Source organism: Parasteatoda tepidariorum, chromosome 3 (genome assembly GCF_043381705.1).
Source record: "Parasteatoda tepidariorum isolate YZ-2023 chromosome 3, CAS_Ptep_4.0, whole genome shotgun sequence".
NCBI lineage: Eukaryota > Metazoa > Arthropoda > Arachnida > Araneae > Theridiidae > Parasteatoda > Parasteatoda tepidariorum.
Window position 1 is genome coordinate 85,923,366 of NC_092206.1, and position 21,337 is coordinate 85,944,702.

Consider the following 21,337-nt stretch of genomic DNA (forward strand, 5'->3'; position numbering starts at 1 on the left):
ATAAAACCAAAATATACGACACTTAAGCTATTCAATTGTCAATGGTTTACCAGAACTTCTAGTTTTCAAAATTATAATATTTTTTATCACCCATTTAGTAAAAAAAACAAAGCTGGAAAGTAAGTTTAATCGATTAAAGTATCAAATTTTACCACATTTATAAAGTTTATCAGATATCATAAGACAATATTTCAATGTTAATTTTACATAAATTATTAAAAAAGAGCTTCGATAAAAACTAACGAGCTTATTGGAGTTTACACAGAGCAGGAATCACGGTAAATTTTATCACATTCAGGAAGTTTTGGCCACATTTTTTTCCTTAGTGTATCAAAATATAATATTTAAAACACGCATAATTATTTTCGAAATTTTCTCAGTTTTACTTTATTTACTTTTGTATCTGAAGCCAAATTTTTAACCCTTTTTTGATAAAAAGCACTTGAACTTCGCCTAGATCTCTATGCAAAACTAAATTTAAAGCACGAATTGTTTCTTACCGTTGCAATTAGGATTTTATGCCATTTTGAAGACAAAAATAATTTATTGATAATTGAAATTCCCAACTTTCTCTGATGTAAAACAAACTTACAGACAAAGCAATAATGAATAAGGTAATAGAATAAAAAAAAAAACTTGATTATGTTTTTTACATTTTTCAAAAAAAATAAAAATAATATTTTTAAAAACCACGTTTTTGTAGTGGAGTATAATAATTAAAAAACAAAAATTTGAAAAGCAAAAAACGTGGGGAGCATGAAATACATGACAGTAACAGTATGTGTGCTCATGAGAATATGAGTATGTGTATCTGTAATTGTATCTGAATGTGGATGTGTTTGTGGTTTTGCATGTGTACGAGTAAGAAAATGTGTATATGTATGAGTATATGTACTTCATGCGCCCCACGTTTTTCGTTTTTCAAATTTTTGCTTTCTAATTATTATTCCGCACTACAAAAACGTAGTTTTTAAAACTATTATTATTATTTTTTTTGTACTCACTTCCAAATTTGCACAACTTCGAAAATTTTTTCACTCACTGTACACAAAACGCTTCAACTGACATGCGACACTAATTTGAAATAATCCAATCGACAACAAAAAGACAATCACGAAAATATTAATTTGTCTTTAATTTTAATTTCATTTTACTTTGTATGTCTTTTTTCTCTTCATTTTCACGCCAATTCTGAGCTGTGTGCCAAATTTGAAGTCTTTAGCTAATCGGGAAGTTAGTTTAAAATCGATTACAAAATTCCACCCGAACAGACATGCACGAAGGCACGTTGATATAAACGTGGTAAAATATAAAAGCTGATTTATTTTTTCCACACCAAAAACAAAAAATGAGAAGAATCATTTTCGTAGTTAAATTCTATCCCATATTTAAAATGCCTCATACGTCTTTCAAAATTGATTCTTCCCATGTTTTGTTTGTTTGGGTGTGTATATAACGTACAAAAATGTATGTTATTATGTGGTTTAGCCCCTTGCAAACCCCAATGATTGTGTAGCAATAATCGTTGTTTCTTGGCATAAAAAATCTTTTTTTTTAACGAAAATTCATTCAAAATATGTGTACTAAAAGAATTTTGTTTGCTTAACGCTCATGTCCCCACAACCCACGTCCAAATATTTCCCTTATGATTTAATTAAGATTTATTACTGAACATAAGTAATTTTTCTAAGCAATCATTTTTTAAAAATAACATTTAAAGGTATAAGTATATTATTATTACAAATTTGGTGAGTTCCCAAACGTAATTTAATATTTTCGCTTAGTAAATGAATTGATATATTAAAAACAAATTTCGTTTGCATCACATTGTGCATTAAGCTGTCGTTAAGTTCTAAATCATTTAGCGAATCTCTTTAACTGTAATTTATAATAATATATTAATAAAATTTGTACAAAAATAATAACGATTAATAAGATTAGACCCCAATTTAAATAACTGTATCGTAAAATCTAGCGTAGGATAACTTGCAATAAAAAAAATTCGCTTAATTTTAAACTCTTAATTTGGAAAACATTCAAATTCCAAACCGTAATAATCGCAGCACAGGTAAATATCTTTTTGGATTCTGGGAAAACTGGATCCTACCATGTGATTTTCGGCCATGTGATTTGTTTCCTTGTTCAAGTCTATCATTTCTTATGTTTGAATATATGAATAAAACCGATATTTCATGATATATAAGAAAATTCTAAATAATACGTTCATTTTATTATTCATTAGGTTCTTTCATTTCATATTAAAAATAGTTATGATGAATCATGATTTAAAAACAAAATAAAAAAATTTCTTAGTAATTATTTTCTGTTATGAAACGCAAATAATATTGCGTCCTGAAAATATCAAATAGAAGGAAAACATGTTCATTTTTTTGAGTTGTAACGTAATAAAAAACATTGATTTATTTTAATAAAAAACTGAAAATTTCACCACTTATAAATATTTAAGTCCTAGAGAATTAGCTAAAGCAAAAACATTTTACCTCACTCAAAATATACTTGAACTATTTATAAATGTTTTCTTTTAATACAAATCTAAATTACCTCGTACCCTAGCACTTCCGAGGATGACGTTAAAACCTTAACCTTGTCTCTTGGGGATGGCTAAGGTTAGACCCTAATGTTATTAAGTTATAAAAAGAAATTTGCTTATATATCTGGCGACATGTTTTTTTTTGTTTAGAATGAATGTTCTAAAATTTTATACATTAAATCAAATGTATTGAAAAAAGAAACAGAAAAAGGAAGAAATTAAATAATAATTATAGCACTAAAGAAAGAAGTAAAATAACACTTGGAAAAGTAAAGAAAATTATTTTCACAACGAAACACAAACTTCAAAATAAATAGTCAAACACTTTTAATTACATATTTGGAAAAGGAAAAGAAAAGGAAAGGATAAAAAAAAATCGAGCATTTTAAAGAAGATTTAAACAAAGCACTCACAACTTTAATCTTGAACTGCTTCCTTCCCCCCCTACAGAAATATTAAATTTTTGAGGGTAGTCAGTACAAGAAGTATTCAGTCGACTCAAGCGCTGGGATTAATTTTAACGCGAAACCAGTCAGGCATTAGTATTTTTTTTTATCCTCGTTATTTCTCACGTTTCAAAAAACAAGTTCTAAAGTTTTGAAATTACTGTGTAAAGAAAAAGAGAGAAAAAAATAAAACTTGTGTTTTCTTTTTTCTGTTTTTTTTTTTAGGTAGCTTTCCTGAAATTCCTTTTAATTGCTTTGTCATATTTAAAAGAAGGATATGCTTTGTGCATAACAGTTACGATTTAAATTCAGGTATGTGGAATTTCGACTTAAGAGAATTAAAAATATGTTTTACATTAGAGTAGAAATTCTTTGCATATATTGTGACATACAACTTCAATTGAAGGAATATTTTCTTTAAAAAAAATTGAATATTTATTTTTAATAAAATGTACAGCTTCAATATTTTGTGCTATTTAATAATATATAAAACATAACAACTCATACGTGTTAGAACTACTGACACGCTATTAAAACACTAAATAGAATAAAATCAAAATTAAGTGGATAAAAATTATTTAAAGTTATAAATGTTTTTTGAGCAAAAACAAAGCTATAACCGAATGTATAAACGAAATATTGTGTTTTTCATAGGTTAAACTCTAATAACTTTTAATTATTTGTCATTTCTCTAAGTATTATCACTTGTTGGTCACTTCCTTAAGCATTATCACTTGTTTAAGTTTTGCCTTTAACCTTTTTCCCCAGTAAATTAGTAATTGACTGTAATAAACTAAAATTCAAAGTATGTGACTGTAAGTGACTGAAGTTAATGACAATAAAAAAAAACAAATTATGGTAAAGTTTACTGCGCTTCTGGCTCTATGGGAACATCAAAAACCTCGGTAATTTTTACCGAAGCGCATTGTAATGATTTTGGTAAAATTAACAATAAAATATTGCTTTATAATGTGTGTTAAAGTTCTAAAAAATGTGGTAACATTTGATAATTTTATTATGATACCTTATATCATGTCCTAAAAACAATTTCTTCAGATCAATTTACTTTCGAGATTTTTATATTTTACTAAACATGTAGTAATAAGAACTATAATTTTGAATATCTTAATTTTCGGTTAACTGTTACTATATGAATGGTAGTTTTACTAACCAGAATGATGCTTTTTTTGTCAGAAATTTCTTTACCCATACAGTAAGGTAATTTTACTCTAATTTTATTTTCTGTGTATAAATCAAATCAAATGTTATATTTCTCACTTATTAAACTCTCATAATTTCTTAACTGTAAATTTTATCGATTGGGGCTAGGTTTCATCCGATTTAGTGTGACAGAAATATATCAGAAACAATCTATCACTTGTTTAAATTTTTCCTTTGATCCCCTTCCCTAAGTAAACTCAAAATTGCGACAAAAACTTATCTCGTGTAAAGGGGAAAACATCAGATATTTGGCAAATCTTTTAAAACAGTTTCCAAGTTTCCCTTTTTTATTTCCAAATTCAACTACTCAAGAACAAGACTCAAACCTTATGGTCAAATTATATTGTTGCCTAGATTAGACAAGTGTGGGATTACTAAGGGCGAAAGAACATAAAGACGGATAATCTCAACTTGAGACTTTATTCCAATGAACTGAATGTTACATGTGTTTATATACAATTGTCGAACTTTATCGAACAGAACATTCCAGAATCCGAAAATTCTAAAAATTGAATAGTTAGCAACATAGACATGAACGAAAAAAAGAAGGAATTATAATGTATTTTTCAACAAAAACCATTTTTAAGCAACTTTACCCTGATGGGGTTCGAACACCCAACTTTTGGCTTCGTAGTTCAATGCTTTATTACGGAGGCACCGGCAGCACAGAAAGTAGCAAGTTTCGGTGCAATATAAAGCTTTAATAAGTTAAAGCAGATTGTCACTTTTGACAAATAATTAATGACCTTTAAACTTGTGCTAAATTTCCATAATTTTATGTGCAAATATTTATGTACTCCAAAAGTATACAACTCATATCTTTTTTTCATTAGAATGTATTCACGGAGATGTATATATTTGTGGCCCCTTCGTAGCTCAAGCAGATTTTGTCTGTCAAAATCTATGAAAAAGGCCTTATTTCGCAGAAATTAGTGTAATATTTGATTTTTGTGCAGAATAACAGCCGTAAATATTTATATCTTCATAATTCGTGTGGAAGTAAAAGAACACAAAATAACAGTAAATGCCGCGATTCCCTCTTCGCACAAAAAGAAAGGTCACATATAAATTGATGCGTTTTGATGCGTTTTTTTTAAATGCCAAATGTCATTTAGTTTTAAACCCTCAGCACATAAAGAGTTTTTGAAGTAAAGAAGTGAAGATACTCGGAAAATTTCAAGGCATTAAAAATGCCAACCATTTAAGATTGCCTGATTCTTAAAAAAACCTGATCATTTCACATTTGTAAACAATGAAATTATTAATAATTAAATTTTATCTGAAACTCTTTTTTACTAAGAGGAAAATATTAATCTTTATAGCCATGATTTGGAGCAGAAAATATTGCTTTTTTAATTAGCCTGTTATTGCAATTAAATCAAAGATTAGTTTTTATATATTTATGCGTGGATAATGTCATGAAAAGGCATATATAATACAATACGATGCATAAAAATAACTTTATTACGCATTTAAAAAAAGTGCTTCAAAGAAATTCCGTCTTTTTACGTTGAAAGAGAAGCAATTAACGATTTTATTTTGTATTTTACAAGGAAAAAATAATGTTAAGGAACACAAAAAGATTATCATTACGTTAGAGTATTTTTTAAGCTTATTTAATTATTTGTTTATATTTTTTGTATTTAATAAAATACAATTTTGTGAAAAAGTTCTCAATTCTTCCTTCAATCATTAACTGAAACATGTTTATACCTTTCAGGAAGAAAAAAAGAAATTAAAAAAATTGTGAATAAATGTATTTTTTAAACTATGAAATCAATCATTTTCTGCATAACAGCGGCCATCAGTTGCAGCTGGTGGAACTTCATGTGATGCTTTTTTTTCAAAACTTATAATCGAGCTCTTTGGGCAATTCTTAAGAACAGTTTCCTCTCCCTAGGCTTAGCATTTGCATATCAGCCTAGCTACTCATATTAGAATGTTATTCTGCTAAAACATTATTAATTATATGAAGTGTGTGACTCTATAATAGAATAGTTAACATTTGATTAAATCTACTCCTTTACGTTCCTTGTAAGTTTCATGTATATTAGTACACACCCTTTTCATGCGTATTTTCATTTAAATAACCACTAGACAAGTCAGTTTTTGTCAAAAATGAATGTCTGATTTTCTTCAATTAATATGATGATGAAATAACGTTTACAACCAAAACTTTTTTTATTTACATTTTTAATTACTGAATCTTATTTATTTAATAAACATTGAAAGTTAGTTATTATTTACATATGGAATGTCTTAAGAATAAACTAATTCCCTTGAAAGATATTATTTTAACATATATTATTGGTATATTCTAATTAAAATCCCGTTTCGGGACAAAAAAGGTTACCTAAAAGAATAGAAAAATGGAGTAGAATCCATGCGCTGTACTTAAATGCAGATAATTTTATTTAAGCGTCGTATCAAAGTAAGTACAAATAAAGGACAGGATTTTAAATAGTTAAATTTTGAAAACTATTACTTACATGACGACAAGTGATGAGCAAAATTAAAACAAAAATAAATCAAGTTTTTGCACAGCTACAAATGTTTCGGGTGTTATACTTTTGTTTCACGGCAAACATCTAAAAAATAATCAAGTTCGTTCCACACTTTTGTTTCACATAGTCAAAAGTTCCTTATACAGCATAAACTCGTTCCTTTACTTCCATAGAGATTTTTTGGTATCGATACTTCATAAAAGTGTCTTGGTGATAATGGACTTACCCTTAATCAAATGGCCACTAAGATCTCCAGACTTTACTCTGTGATTAGTGGTTTTTCTTATGGGATTCCTTTAAAAGTACTATTTATGATGCAACGATGCCCAAAACACTGGTGGAATTTAAAAAGAACGCGTTTTCGCAGAAATAGGAATCGTTATTAGTGTATTCAGAACGTGAGGAACAAGCTCGATGACAGGTTAAATTTTGTCGTGTGCTGAAAGGAACACGTTTATATCTAAAAAATTTTTAAAAATATTTATATTTAATTTTATGCACTATTTATTGCTATATGTGTAATACTTTCAAAAGTATGCATATTTAAAATTCTGTCTTCTATTTGCATTATTTACGAATGTGATATTATGATTATTAAAAAGAGAATTCGAGAAGTACGGGAAATAATTCGAGACTGCGCTTGAAAATCGAATTATGAAATAGTTTGAAAATATATGAAATAGCTCCATATGAAAAACTCTATTTAAAGTAATAAATAGATTTTTTTTCAATAAAAATGATTTATTTTAAAATGTTTTTTTTTATGAGAATAAAAATTCAATATCCTCATTTTGCGATTTTAGAAAATAATTTTGGAAATCTATTCAATCTAATAGGAAAATTCTGGATTTGATAATCGGAATAAACAATTAAGGAGGCTATTAATTTAACTAATCTATCTATCTATATACACAGTCCAGTCACATTAATGTGACCACTACCTACTTTCGACATCAAAGTGAAATAACTAATCACAGAAGGCAGGTGGCAGCATATTACAGTGGATTGTATATATAGGATGTCCTAATTCATCTAAAAGCATTTCAATCGTTGGCGTAATGCAGAAACGTAGCGATTTATCCTACGTCAAAAAGGGCATGATTGTTGACTTTCGGGCCAAGGGTGAAAGCATTTCGGAAACGGCTGATTTTCTGAAATGTTCGCGTGCCGCCGTGGTAAAAGTATACCGTGCATGGTAAAATGGCACTATACAAAACAAGCGACGTGGCACATGTGGTGCACCACGGGCCATAGATGACAGAGGCGAATGAAGGCTACGGAGATGCGTTCAGGCGAATAGACGTGCAACTGTTGAGCAACTGACCACCCAGAGGAATCAAGGGGCTACCAAGAGTGTATCCTCAACCACTGTTCAGCGAACGTTGTTGCGCATGGGCCTCCGTTGCAGACGCCTGTTTAATGCACCCATGCTGACTGCTGTTCATCAGCGACGAAGGCTGGAATTAGCACGCCAGTAACGCAACTGGACGCCCACAGAGTGGCAACAGGAGGCTTTTTCCAATGAATCACGTTTTATGCTCCATCGCACAGATGGACGTTGGCGTATACGGCATGAAACGTCTGAAAGCAAACATCCTGCAACAATTGTCGGAAGGCTGCAGGCTGGAAGAGGGAGCATTATGGTTTGGGGAATGGTTGTTTTCCTGGTATTCACTGGGTGCACTCATCATTGTGGAAGGCACGATGGATCAGCACAAGTACGTATCTGTCCTTGCGGACCATGTCCACCCCTACATGCGAATGATTTTTCCTCAGAATGATGGCATCTACCAGCAGGACAATGCGAAGTTTTATACAGCTCGCAGTGTATGTGCGTGGTTCGAAGAGCACCAGGATGAATTTACGTACTCCCCTGGCCAGGAAACTCACCGGATTTAAACCCAATCGAGAATCTGTGGGACCACAGATCGATCGGGTTGTTCACGCCATGGATCCTCAACCACGTAATCTAGCGCAGCTGGCCACGGCACTGGAGTCGGCATGGCTCAACATCCCAGTGAACACCTTCAGAAACCTAATTGACTCTCTTCCTGCACGTCTCGCAGCGGTTCGCTCAGCCAAAGATGGTTATTCTGGATTTTGACAGGTGGTCACATTAATGTGACTGGACTGTGTATATAATAAAATATATAACACATAAAGTAATAATGATTTATTTTATTATATATAATAAAATAAATCATTATTACTTTATGTGTCTGCGTACCGGATTGCAGGTAAACCATAAGCTCTAAAAAATATGACATTCAACACTAACCTAAATTTAAACTAACTTTAAACAAATGACGATGCCCAATTTTTGATTTTTTAATTATATTTTAAATTCAGACAAATTTTAAAAAAATGGAATTTTCTCATCTGATATGCGGAAACCATTGTTTTGAAATAGGTTATGGATGATTCAGTTCTGTTAAAATTTTAAAGATAACACCAGTGATGTTTGTTATCTTATAGTTCTACTTAAAGAGTTTTTCATTAGAACGAAAAATGGTTATCACGAAAAATGGTTTTTATGCCATGCTCTAGGGTATCTCGAAAAAATTACAAAGCTTTATTATATTTACTACCAAACAACATGGTAATGAAACCATATTTTATCGTTAATGTTTGTTAAAAGTCTTTACCATTGTATTTTGATAAAAGTTACCGTGTTTCGTGGTTTTTCCATAGAGTCAGAAACAAGATAAGTTTTACCTGAATCTGGTAGTTTTGACCACAGTTTTTTCTCGGTGTGCATAAATAAATAAGTTTTATTTGATCAAATAAAAATATATTAAAATTCTATACTTTGTTTTTTATTTACTTCGCCAAACTTGTCGTTTCTAGACAACGTTATAATATCTGGTTGAAGTTCGCAGATTTTTCTTTCGTACATAAATAAAAACGATTTAATTGACAAAATAAGACTGAAATAAAATGAAATATTTTGTTTGTATTTATTTCTTTAAACTCGGGCGCAAAAGTAATTGAATATCGAAATCTATTTACTATAATCTATTCTTCATATTTACAAAATAAATTCGAAAATCCAAAAATATATTGTTATTGCCATTGTTTTCGTTAAAAATGTAACTAAGGATAGAAATATTTAATCTTAATCGCATCATTTAATAATTTCGTAACCATAGCAACTTCAACAAGATAAACTGAAATTTGAAATAAATTTTATAAAATGGAGTTGAATTAATAACGGTTATCAACGAGACCGTGTTTCCGCTTTGAAAGGCTCAACACATAAAAGAGTTGGTAAAGTTGGGAAAATATTTACGAAACAAACGATACTTAATAATGATATTGTGTCCAACTTCTCGTTAAGAAAGTGGAAAGTAAGTTTCTCAAAGCAACAGTTTCAAAGTTAAAATAATATTTTCCAAAATTGCGTGATCCACTTATTTACATATGAAAATGTTAGACAACTTTTACTTTTATCAGGGGAAACTTGCAGAAGCCAGATTTCTGATATTTTGTTTATGTTTACTAAATCCTCTTAAAAATATATTCTTCTTAAATGAGTTTATTAATTGTTTGTGTGAAAATATTTAAAGGAAGTTTCTCGTTTAATTTCCAAATTATTTACAACGAAGAAGATATTTCAGGAAATTGCAGTTTTTTTATTTATGTTTTGAGTAAAGTTACGAAGATAAGACGTCGTAATATGTAGTAGGTTGTGACGGAACACTTTAAAATCTGAATTTAAAAAAAAATTCTCAACTAAAACGAAAACGGCTATTTTATTTAATCTTTCTTTTAATTCATGGTAATTATGACATCGCTCTGAAAGTACATATTTTAACCGAATTCAATCTTATTAATAGCATTTGGTACTGAATTGACAATTAAAAAAATCAAAATGTCAAATGCTTATAATTAGTTTCATAATTTTCTATTTAATGAAAAAAACAAAAGAATTTTTTTAATTTTGAACATATTTTTACTTGTCCATGTACCACTAAGTACTATTTTATTTTATAGCCGTCGTTGAACAGCTGACCAGAATTTTTTGGGTTTAGGATTACTAATGTTCAACTCCGTAGCCTTGTAATTTTGAACACGATCCAGAAGACAAGGGAGCTCCTGGATCAAGTACTGGGAGAAATTTGCCTTAGACGTGTACTTTTTGATGGAGCTAACTCACATTTGCGTTAAATGGAGAGGAAAATCACGCAAACCTCTCATGGTTAGCCAGTCGTCAAGGGGACTCTAACCCATGAACCGTCTACCACTGAGGATATTTTATATCAAGCCAGATGTGGAATTCATATAGACCAGCCATCGCTTTAATCCGAACCTGATTTTTGATTCGTTTACCTGATTTTTGATTCACCAGTGTTAAACAGTCAATATATCGGAAAATCTCACAATGAAAGATACTAAATAACGCATACCTGTTTTCCAAAAAGATGGAAATGGTCAAATATATCGAGAAATTTGCATTTAATAAAAAGTATAAAAAATTATGGCCTCAAATATATGCATATATAAAATATTTCTTCAATGTTACCAAATTGCCTAACGCTATTTTTAGGGGGGAGTGATGTCAGGGGGGGGGGGTCGNCAGGGGGGGGGGTCGAGTTTGTACTATACGAAAAAGCTTTCAAAAATAATTAACACGGTTACTATTTCTTACTCGCATTTATCAAAATCTTTGATTTTTTTATACTTTTTCGTCAAGTTTACGATAATTTTTTCAGCAGTTACTTTAAGACAGAAATCGGAATTGCACTTACAAATTTTTTTATAGACATTTTGATAAGTTCACGTTTAAAACAGGACTATCACTAGAATATTCAATTAACAGATCACGCGAAAGTTTCATAGTTTTCTAATTAAATATTGTAATAAATTTGGAATCTTTGTTACATAAATATATTTGAAATATACATTCATATTACTACATGAAAATAAATGAATGCAACTAGGCACGATGGATCAGCACAAGTACGTATCTGTCCTTGCGGACCATGTCCACCCCTACNTACTTTAAGACAGAAATCGGAATTGCACTTAAAATTTTTTTATAGACATTTTTATAAGTTCAAGTTTAAAACTGGACTATCACTGGAATATTCAATTAACAGATCACGCGAAAATTTCATAATTTTCTAACTAAATATTGTACTAAATTTGGAATCTTTGTTACATAAATATATTTGAAATATACATTCATATTACTACATGAAAATAAATGAATGCAACTTCTGTTTGTCACATAAGTATATGGCGTCGTAAACATAACAGATAAATTCATCTCTACAAGTTAAATGTAATAATTCCGCATAAGTTGCAAACTGTTACAATTTATTAATTGTATGATAATTAAATAAACTAAATAAAACAAAACTGCCTTTAGGTCTCTATAATAAGTAATAAATATATAATGTTATGAAAGTAATTGATTTATTTATTCTTCAAATAAATCCTAATAATTAAACATAGTTTGTTAACTGTTACTGTTTACTTACTAATCCATAGGTGGATTAAATAAATTAAATAAAACAAAACTGCCTTTAGATCTCTATAATTATGAAGAAACAAATAATGCCATTAGGGTAATTAACTGATTTCTTAAACAGATAAAATCTAACACTCATATATAAGTTATTAATTGTTACTGTTTGCTAACCGTATGATGATTAAATAAACTAAACAAACATAACAGCCTTTAGATCACTATAGATGAGGAATAAATATATGTTATGAAAGTAATTTGTTCATTTCGTCTGCAAATAAAATCTAACAACTATACATAATTTGTTAACTATTACTGTTTACTAATAGCACGATGATTAAATAAACTAAATAAAATATAACTGCCTTCAGATCTCTATAAATATGAGACAAATATGTAGATTCAAAAATGCAATAGATTTAATAATTTTTTCTGCTAATAAAATATAATATTTAAAGATAGTTTGCTAAGAATCAAAAATGAATTTAAGTTTTTAAAAGTAATTTATAAAAATGTTACCGTTAATGTATTGTCTGATGTGCTACGTTTATTTTACCAAATGGGCAGATAGTTTACATTTACAAAATCTTCAAAGTATTTAAGTTCTCTTAAGATACACGACTGAAACGTTGATAGCATATGTTTTGTGGGATTTCACTCAATTAAAGATCCTAATCTTGGTAGCCTAATTGACTTTCTATCCTAACAACTATAAGAGCATTTTCTTGACACAAGTGTGGGAAATCTTAATTCGAGAAATAGCTATTTTAGTACTAATTTTGACAATTTAGGAGTCAATTATGTTAATGAAGTTGTCCCTTTTGATACACGTGACAGCTTTTCGACTTCAGGGATGGCAATCTTCAATCTCAGGCAATGAAGTTTGAGTTTGTTATTGGGGAAGGTATTTGAAGACTAAAGTATATTACCTTCAAATTTATTATAATAGCTGAGGCATGTTTCCAATTAAGTTTTCTGCTAAGATGATTTAATTTAGGAATAAATATACTGAAAATTTGCCAAACATTGTAACTTTTAAGTGGTTGCAAAAGTTTGTGCCTGATTCAAAACCTTTTGAAATACAAAAAATTTTCTTGCGAAAAAGATTTTTTTTCCATCGCTTAGGGTTCTATTTTTATTATTTTCAGTATAATGTAATAGATATATTACTTTTTTCCCTACTGATAAAATTTAATATTTAAACGTAGTTTGCTAACTGTTTACTAATAAGGGAGAATCAGTTAAAATTTTTTCGAAGGAACTCATAATTATGTTACAGTTAATATATGATCTGATATGCAACGTTTATTTTACCAAGTTGGCAGTCAGTTTACATTTACAAAATCTTCAAAGTATTTAAGTTCACTAACATACACGACTGAAACGTTGATAGCATATGTTTCGCGCGATTTCACTCAATTAAGGGATCCTAATCCTGGTAGCCTAATTGGCCTTCTATTCTAACAACTATAAGAGCATTTTCGTGACACAAGTGTGGGAAATCTTAATTCGAGAAATAGCTATTTTAGTACTAATTTTGACAATTTAGGAGTCAGTCCTTCAATTTCAGTCAATTATGTTTGAGTTTGTTATTGGTGAAGATATTTGAAGACTAAGGTATATTACCTTCAAATTTAATGTAATGGCTAAGGCTTGTTTACATTTAAGTTTTATGCTAAGATGTTTTAATTTTGTAATAAATATACTGAAAATTGGTCTACATTGCAATTTTTAAGTGGTTGCAAAAGTTCGTGCCCGATTCAAAACCTAGTAAAACAAAACAAAAAAATTTTCTTAAGAAATTTTTTTTCCTCTATCATTTACTGTTATTATTTTTATTTTCAATAACTGTCTTGCAAGGTTTTACACGCGTTTAATTTCGATTTTGCAGAGAAACCGATTGGTTCTATTGTCCAAGAAGTCAATAAAAATTTTTTTGTTACTTCTTCTAAAAATCATGCTTAGTCTTACTTTTTTTTGCTTTTAAAGTTATTCAGCAAAGAACAAAATATATGCAAATCTGAGTCAACAAGGTTGGGTAAATAGGTTGAATTTTATTTTTTAACGCCTTCCTTTTACAGTTTCTGTTCAACGAATGTGGTGAGAAAAAAAAACTGCTTTTTTATTGATCAAATGCGGATGTTATGTCAAATGCGTAAATTTTATTTCAACACTAAGTTAACTCACTTTTTCAATGAACTTCCTTTCGCACAATTATTTGTTGATTACATTCCTCCGTAATCTCACTAATACTCAAAATAACAATTTTTTTTCATTTTGTGACAAGGCTGAAATTTTTGTAATCCTCAAATATTTATTGCCTATAGCGATAAAATGTTGCATTTTATAAGATGAAAAATCGTAAAATCAAAAACTTTTAACACAAAAAACAAACAAACTTGACAAATTAAATTTATTAAAGCAAAAGACTTAATATGATAACAAAACTGTGATTTCGGCCAGATTTTGTTCCCAAAAGAGAGGTAGCTTAATTGTACGTGTCTTGTTTTGCTAATATTTGTTAGTTATTCTAAGTTTCTTTGCTCAAAACTTTTATTTTTATCAAAAGAAAGAAATAGACAAATAATTTTCACATTTTAATTTTAATGAAAAAATTTAACATATTGTTCGTTTGACGAGTGATAGGCTGAAACGTGAAGTGCCTTTCTTGCGAATGCATTTTTTATTATTTTCTTTATGTCTTATGATTTAGAAACGAGATAAAAAAAAACTAATGAATGCGAACAATGACTTACATGGCTTTTCTCTATATCCCGTTTCTATTGCATGGAAATAATTTAGGAACTCGTGAATGGGAATTTTAAATGCCTCAAAGAGTCCAACTTCTTGAAATACTTTGTAACACATCTAAAAGAAAACAATACAATGAGAAAAACAAAACACAACAAGTTTATTAAATGAAATTGAGTTAAAATACATGAAATTGTTTTCTCGATTTAAATAGCTAGTAATTGATTAAATAATTAAAAAAAAAAGGAAAAAAAATTGATCGCTTTATTACAATCGATGATTACTCATTGTACGCTTTTTTTTCCTGGTTTGACTCCGATAAACGCCACAACATTTCAAATCATAGGTTGCAGAAACTGTCTTATCTGATATTTGCTAAATATTCTCCTTTTTGCGCAAAACATTTGGCGAGTCTTCATAGTAACCAAAACAGAAGATTAAAAAGCAAAATTGTAGATCGAGTTGTGATGGTAATCGAGCAAAATGACTAGGCTTATATTGTATCCCAATAGAATCGAATAAAATCGGAAACTTTATTTGAGAAACCAAATCTGTGACATTACAATAAAAATGTGTGTCAATATAATAAAAAAATTCCAAGGTGAGAATCATAAGTTTGTTCTAACTTATACCCTTTCATTAACACGTGTTTATTATAAGCAAGAAAGAAAAGTGATAAAGAAAAATTTGACAATTTTCAGAAAAGTAAAAGATCTTAATGTCGCATGCGTGATTCACAATACTGAAATAAGCTATTTTAATATATACACAAGATTATTTTAAAAATATTATTTGTTCTAATTTTTATAGTTTTCATAAATATTTTTGACGTGTTTAAAAAGAGCAGATACTATAATTATTTCTGTTGGATAATTGAAAAAAAGAGTTATAAACCACCATTACTTAATATTAATTTTCAAATTGCATGAAAATAGAAATAAATATATAATTGGTAAAGGGAACTTAAAAGTAAGCAATATTTCTCTTTTTCGGATGAAATTTTACAGGTAGAAACTTTTGCAGCTAAGAGAGAAAAATTTTTTAATACAAAATGCGTATAAAATATTTTATTGCAGCTTTAAAACACGGTGTTTGGTATCAACTTTCATGCACGTAGAAATTTCATAAGCTTTTTATGGATGTTGATGGACCTAATATATTTTAGAAAAAGATTCGAATATTCTTAGGCACGAAAAAAGAGCAGTGAACGAACTAGAACCTAAATAAAAATCTTTTTTTTAATATTATTTTTTGAAAGAATGTTTCAATAACCTTAGAAACTAGCTAAGACGACGCAAAGGAAAAGAACAAAAAAAGAATCTTCCAGTGAAGTTTTTATATTGAAAGTATTTACAGAATATAGTTGGTCAAATCTCAAAGATGACAAAATAAAATGTATTTATTTTCTTATTCTTGTGCACCAGCGCACATTTGGGTAATTACTTTCAACTTTTTAATCAAAGGTAAAGTTAAAATATTGGTTTTTTTGATTAAAAATGGTATTTATAAGTAGACTGATTTTATAAATATACTGATTTTATAAATATACTTTTTAAAATAAATTGCATCATTTCAAACAGGCATTATGTCAACTATAACTTATCGACTAAAAATATAATCTTGTGAAGAAGATCACGGACACTCACACATGTGACCCAAGTCGTCAGCGTTAGCTAATCGTTTATAGGTAAAATGGAGCGTTAAAGTTGAGAAAAGTTCCTTCACTAAAGTTAGAATGTTAATTAACGTGAAGTTAATTAAATACAGTAGCCGTATTACACATCGAATTTGTTGAAATGTATTCCTCTGTCGTCTCCGTCTTCTACTTAACTTAGATTTGTTATTTATTTTTGTATTTTATTGTAACCGTGATATATTTTTGTTTTGTGTACCTGGCAACCTTTTTTTAATTTCATTTGGTAGGGAATACAAACAGTAAAAATAGAAAATAATAAAAAACCAAAGTCATCTTTCCAAAAGCTCTCTAGCACGCCAATATCTTGCGGTCTCCAAGTCAAGTCTGTGGAGACTCCTACAGCAATGGAGGTTCTCTCTATACCTGGCAACTTCGAGGCATAATTTGTTTGTTTACGTTCTACATGGTTTCATATCTGTCTTTGTGTTAAGTCTCTGAGTAAATATATAGTGAAAGAAATGAAATCTTTGTGAAAGAATCTTTGTGTAAAAATACAGAATGTGTTACTTAAGAGAATTGATACTTGTCGGGCTTGGCTTACTTGAACCAGAATATAAAGAACAGATGCTAGCGTAAACAAAGCCCATGTTTCAACAACCAATCAGGATCGAGATACCCACACTACGTCACTTGTAGTTATCCCATTGAAAATAATATTCAAAGCAGTCTATAGTTTTTTAAAAATAATAATATTTAAAATTAGCAATGCTTGAAATACACCGTTCTATAAAATTGTAAAGATTATTCGTAAGAAAAGTGTATGCGAGTAGTATTCAAATTTATTAAAATAAAAAAGTAAAAATATCTTTAAAATTTCAGTAATGTTTTTTCAGGTCAATTTTTTTTTATTTAATTTAGTACTGAGTAGCCAATCAGCATTGAATTTATTTATACAGTCTCAGATTTGTTTACCCGATTCAGAAGATAATAGAATTCTTGTACCATTTAATTGGGATCAAAAAGTGAAACTAAGCCGCATATCTGTTACATGAAAAGGAAAATAGCTAAACGAACAACATAGAGGGTCAATTCATGTTAAGTCTAACATTATATGATCACATTTTACAGGAGCACTGTGATCAGTATAAGTTAAGAGCAATATGCGAATCAACGAATTTCGAACCCTTGACCATTTTATTGTGTAGTGAGAGTTATATCCTAAAACAATTCGAGAATAAACAAAACCTTTTTAGAAAAATGGTGAGAACCAAATTTAGAAAAAAGCAAATAAAAATTTTGTGTTTATCTTTGAAGAATAAAAAAAGAAAGAATAAGGATCTAAATGAAAATACATTGATGCGAAAACGTGAATTTTTAATGAAAATAATTTACGAGAAACTATTAGAACCAAGCGTACGCCCATTCATTCTATGCTGTAGATCAAGCATTTGGGTTATCTTTAATATAATCTAGCGCCCTGCACAAATTCCGAAACAAATTAATTTAATCCATTTTTTTCTAAAAATAAATGAATTCCATTATAAAAAAAGTATTTTATTTCAACTCCCCCATTATATAATGGTAAAAGTGTGACTCTTTAAAGAATTAAATGAATGAAATATGGATTCGTGAATACTTGAATTTTGAATATTAATATTTATTAAATGAAGTAATTTATTTTTATGTTATTATTAAAACGCATAATTGAGCCTCTTTCTAACAAAAATTTTATGGTGTGGAAATAATGTTAATCCAATTTAATACTTTGGTGTCATAAGAAACTTTGTTATTTCATTGCATTTCTATTCTTCATTGCAGTGTTTATTTAATACTACTAATTTATCACAATTCTTTTTATCATTATTATATTTGTATTTAGAGGTGAACTGTTCTGTACTCAAAACATACCTATTGCTGACATTTACAGAAATATTTAATTAACCTGTCAATGATTCTAAATATAATATGATGTTAGGCTTCTTAAAATCAACAATATTTGAGTGAAATGCTATATTGAAAAACATAAGAAGTGAAAAAAATGATAAGCGATATTTAATGGATTCCTGATGGATTTCATGCACAGTATGTTGAAGCGTTTTAATTTCGTTTATTAATATGGGTAAAAGAATGCATATGTAGTTGAACTTTTGGAACTTATTAAAAAAGATGCACGGTGCTATAAATATAAAATGAAACGAAACATAATTTTGAATTACAAATAGGAAGAAATATGACTATACACTAAGATGAAACACTTTATAACTTTTTAATATTTAACGTACGCTACAACATAAACTATACTTAATTATTATTGCATATTCCTATTTCAATTAAAATATTAAATTTGCTTTCTATTTTTATTTAGGCTAGCAAGTCTAGTAAGATGACCAAACACTTTGCTATAATTGTTTTGCACATAAATTTTAATAGCATAAATTTATAAAGCCAAGATTAAGTAATTATTGTAATTAAGTAATCTGATTATTTAAGATACTATTTGACGCACAATGGCGGTTGAAGTGAGAAATGAGACAAACCAATTGGTACGAAGGCTAAAATTGATGGTAATTATTGGTGTACAGGCTTGCTCACTATTTAATTTTAATCTGACGGAATATTTCAACTCCGTTGTTTATGGGGGATAGTTTCCAACAGAAACAAATCTATCTTGCACGTTAGATAACACATTAAATTTTGACATTAATTAAAGTGTTCTAGTCACCTTAGTGACGAAAGAATGTGAGAAAGCATTTTATGTGGTATTTCAATTAATGATATTTCAATGTTGCTAAATGCTATCTTTTTACTGTTTGATTAGAATGTATTTTTGTTGTATTGCCTTACTTCCGGACTAAAAGTAAAGAAGAAATGAAATAAATTAAATTGTATGACTTTTGAAACGATCTATAGCCTATAGCTTCGATAAATTCATCAAAAAATGTATCCTAGGTGCTTATAATACAATCGTTATATTAGTAGCTAAATGATCTTGAAAATTCATATTGTCGACTGTGAAAGTTTGAAACATTGGCTCTGTTTAATTTTTTTATCTTGTGTAACGCATATAAAAGTCCTCTCGGTAATATCCATTTAAGCAATTAACTTATAAAATCTATAGGAATAAAATTGGATGTGTGCTTTAAGGAAAATATTTTTTTTTAAATTTTTCAAATAAATTATCAAATAAATTTTAAAAGAAATTGTAAAATTTTAGATTTTAGAAGAATAAAACTCTTTTTAAACTCTTATTTATTTTCGATAAAAAAAATTGAATATTTTGAGATAATTTTGGGCATGATAAATCAGATTTTAATAAACAAAAATCTATATTTCTCATTTCCATAAGTTGATTTTTTTTTCAAGACAGACTGGCTAAATTAACTATCACGATATATGGGAGGTGAGGGGAAAATTTTGTGACCTCAAAACTGATTCCATGCGACCTAAACACTGAATCTTTGAGATCTCAAAGATGAGTTTAAAATTGAATATTTTTATCTCAATATTGAATGACGTATTCATTAAATTGTGTCTATTTTGTTGTGAGAAAACTACCCAGTTAAATATAGTGAGCATGTTTATCATTAGTAGACCTTCGACTAATAAAGAAACAATTTGTATAATTTATAATTAACCTAAATTTATATCATTAAAAGTAATAAAAAATGTATTGAATCCTTAGAGGCTTAAAAACAAATTAATAAAAATCAAAAACTACAAAATTTTTTTCGTTACTCAATTTTTGACAACAAAATCCATTATTTAAGGAAGGTTTTATGCTTTCAAATGTATCAAAGTAACCGTTACCAAATCCTTTTTATTTTTGTATGTTTAAAAAATAGAATTACTATCAGTTTAATAAAAAAATTTACTTTTATCATTACAATTCTAAAAGAGACAAATTTATAACACTCAAAAACTATAAAATGCTTTTGTAAAACAGTTTTTGACATCAAAAACCATTATTTAAGTAACTTTTTATGCTTTTAAAGACATAAAAACAATCTTTACCGAATGCTTTTTATTTTAATAAAAATTATCAAAATGTAAATGAAAGTGTTTTAATGAATGAAAAATTTCTATCTGATTCTAGAAAATATGAGTTATTTTCTTATAATGCAAATTCTCAAGATTTTTTGACAAGTTTCAAAATGAAATATATTGTATTACCGGTGAAGTTTTAGCCACTATTTATGAAACGAATTTTGAAATGTTCACGAAAACTTCGTCGCAATACAAGATTACAAGTGGTATAGAGAATGGTTTAGTAAACAAAAATCACACGAATTCAATTCAAACGTTGCGTAAAGCATTTTCGAATGCAAATAAGCTGTTTGACAGTTCTTTAGAATGTGGTAGAAAGAAATAAAGAAAAAGCAAATATTTAAATTTTTTTCGCTTATATTTATTTTCAAACAGAAATTTTAAAAATTTGGTAATGCACTTCTTGTTCTTTTGAGTAGAATTTTATAAAACAGAAATTCTAATAAAAAATAAGAATGAACTTTTGGAAGAAAATTTCATGAAATATTAAAGGAGAATATAAATGTCATTTAAACTGATATTAAACCGTTTCTATTTATTATACTTTAAAACTGAATCATACGTAACTGTTGCCTTTATAGGAAGAAAAAATTAAAATATTGCATGCAATAATTACACTTATGTGCATGTAAATGTAACTTTTAAAGTAAAACCTTTCTCTTTTTTCATCAAAGACATATGAAACTTTTTACATCTGAGACATTTTCATAGAGC

The 21,337-nt window shown here is 28.6% G+C and overlaps 1 protein-coding gene across 2 annotated transcripts in view; it reads right to left on the bottom strand.

The window, feature by feature from the left end:
• LOC107436844 (cGMP-inhibited 3',5'-cyclic phosphodiesterase 3A) overlaps positions 1 to 21,337 on the bottom strand; it is a 286,371-nt gene that overhangs the window by 51,248 nt on the left and 213,786 nt on the right. For both annotated transcript variants that reach the window (XM_071178926.1, XM_016048661.3), the window contains exon 7: positions 14,949 to 15,060. In XM_071178926.1, coding sequence (XP_071035027.1) covers positions 14,949 to 15,060 — 112 coding nt within the window. The remainder of the gene's footprint in view (positions 1 to 14,948; positions 15,061 to 21,337) is intronic.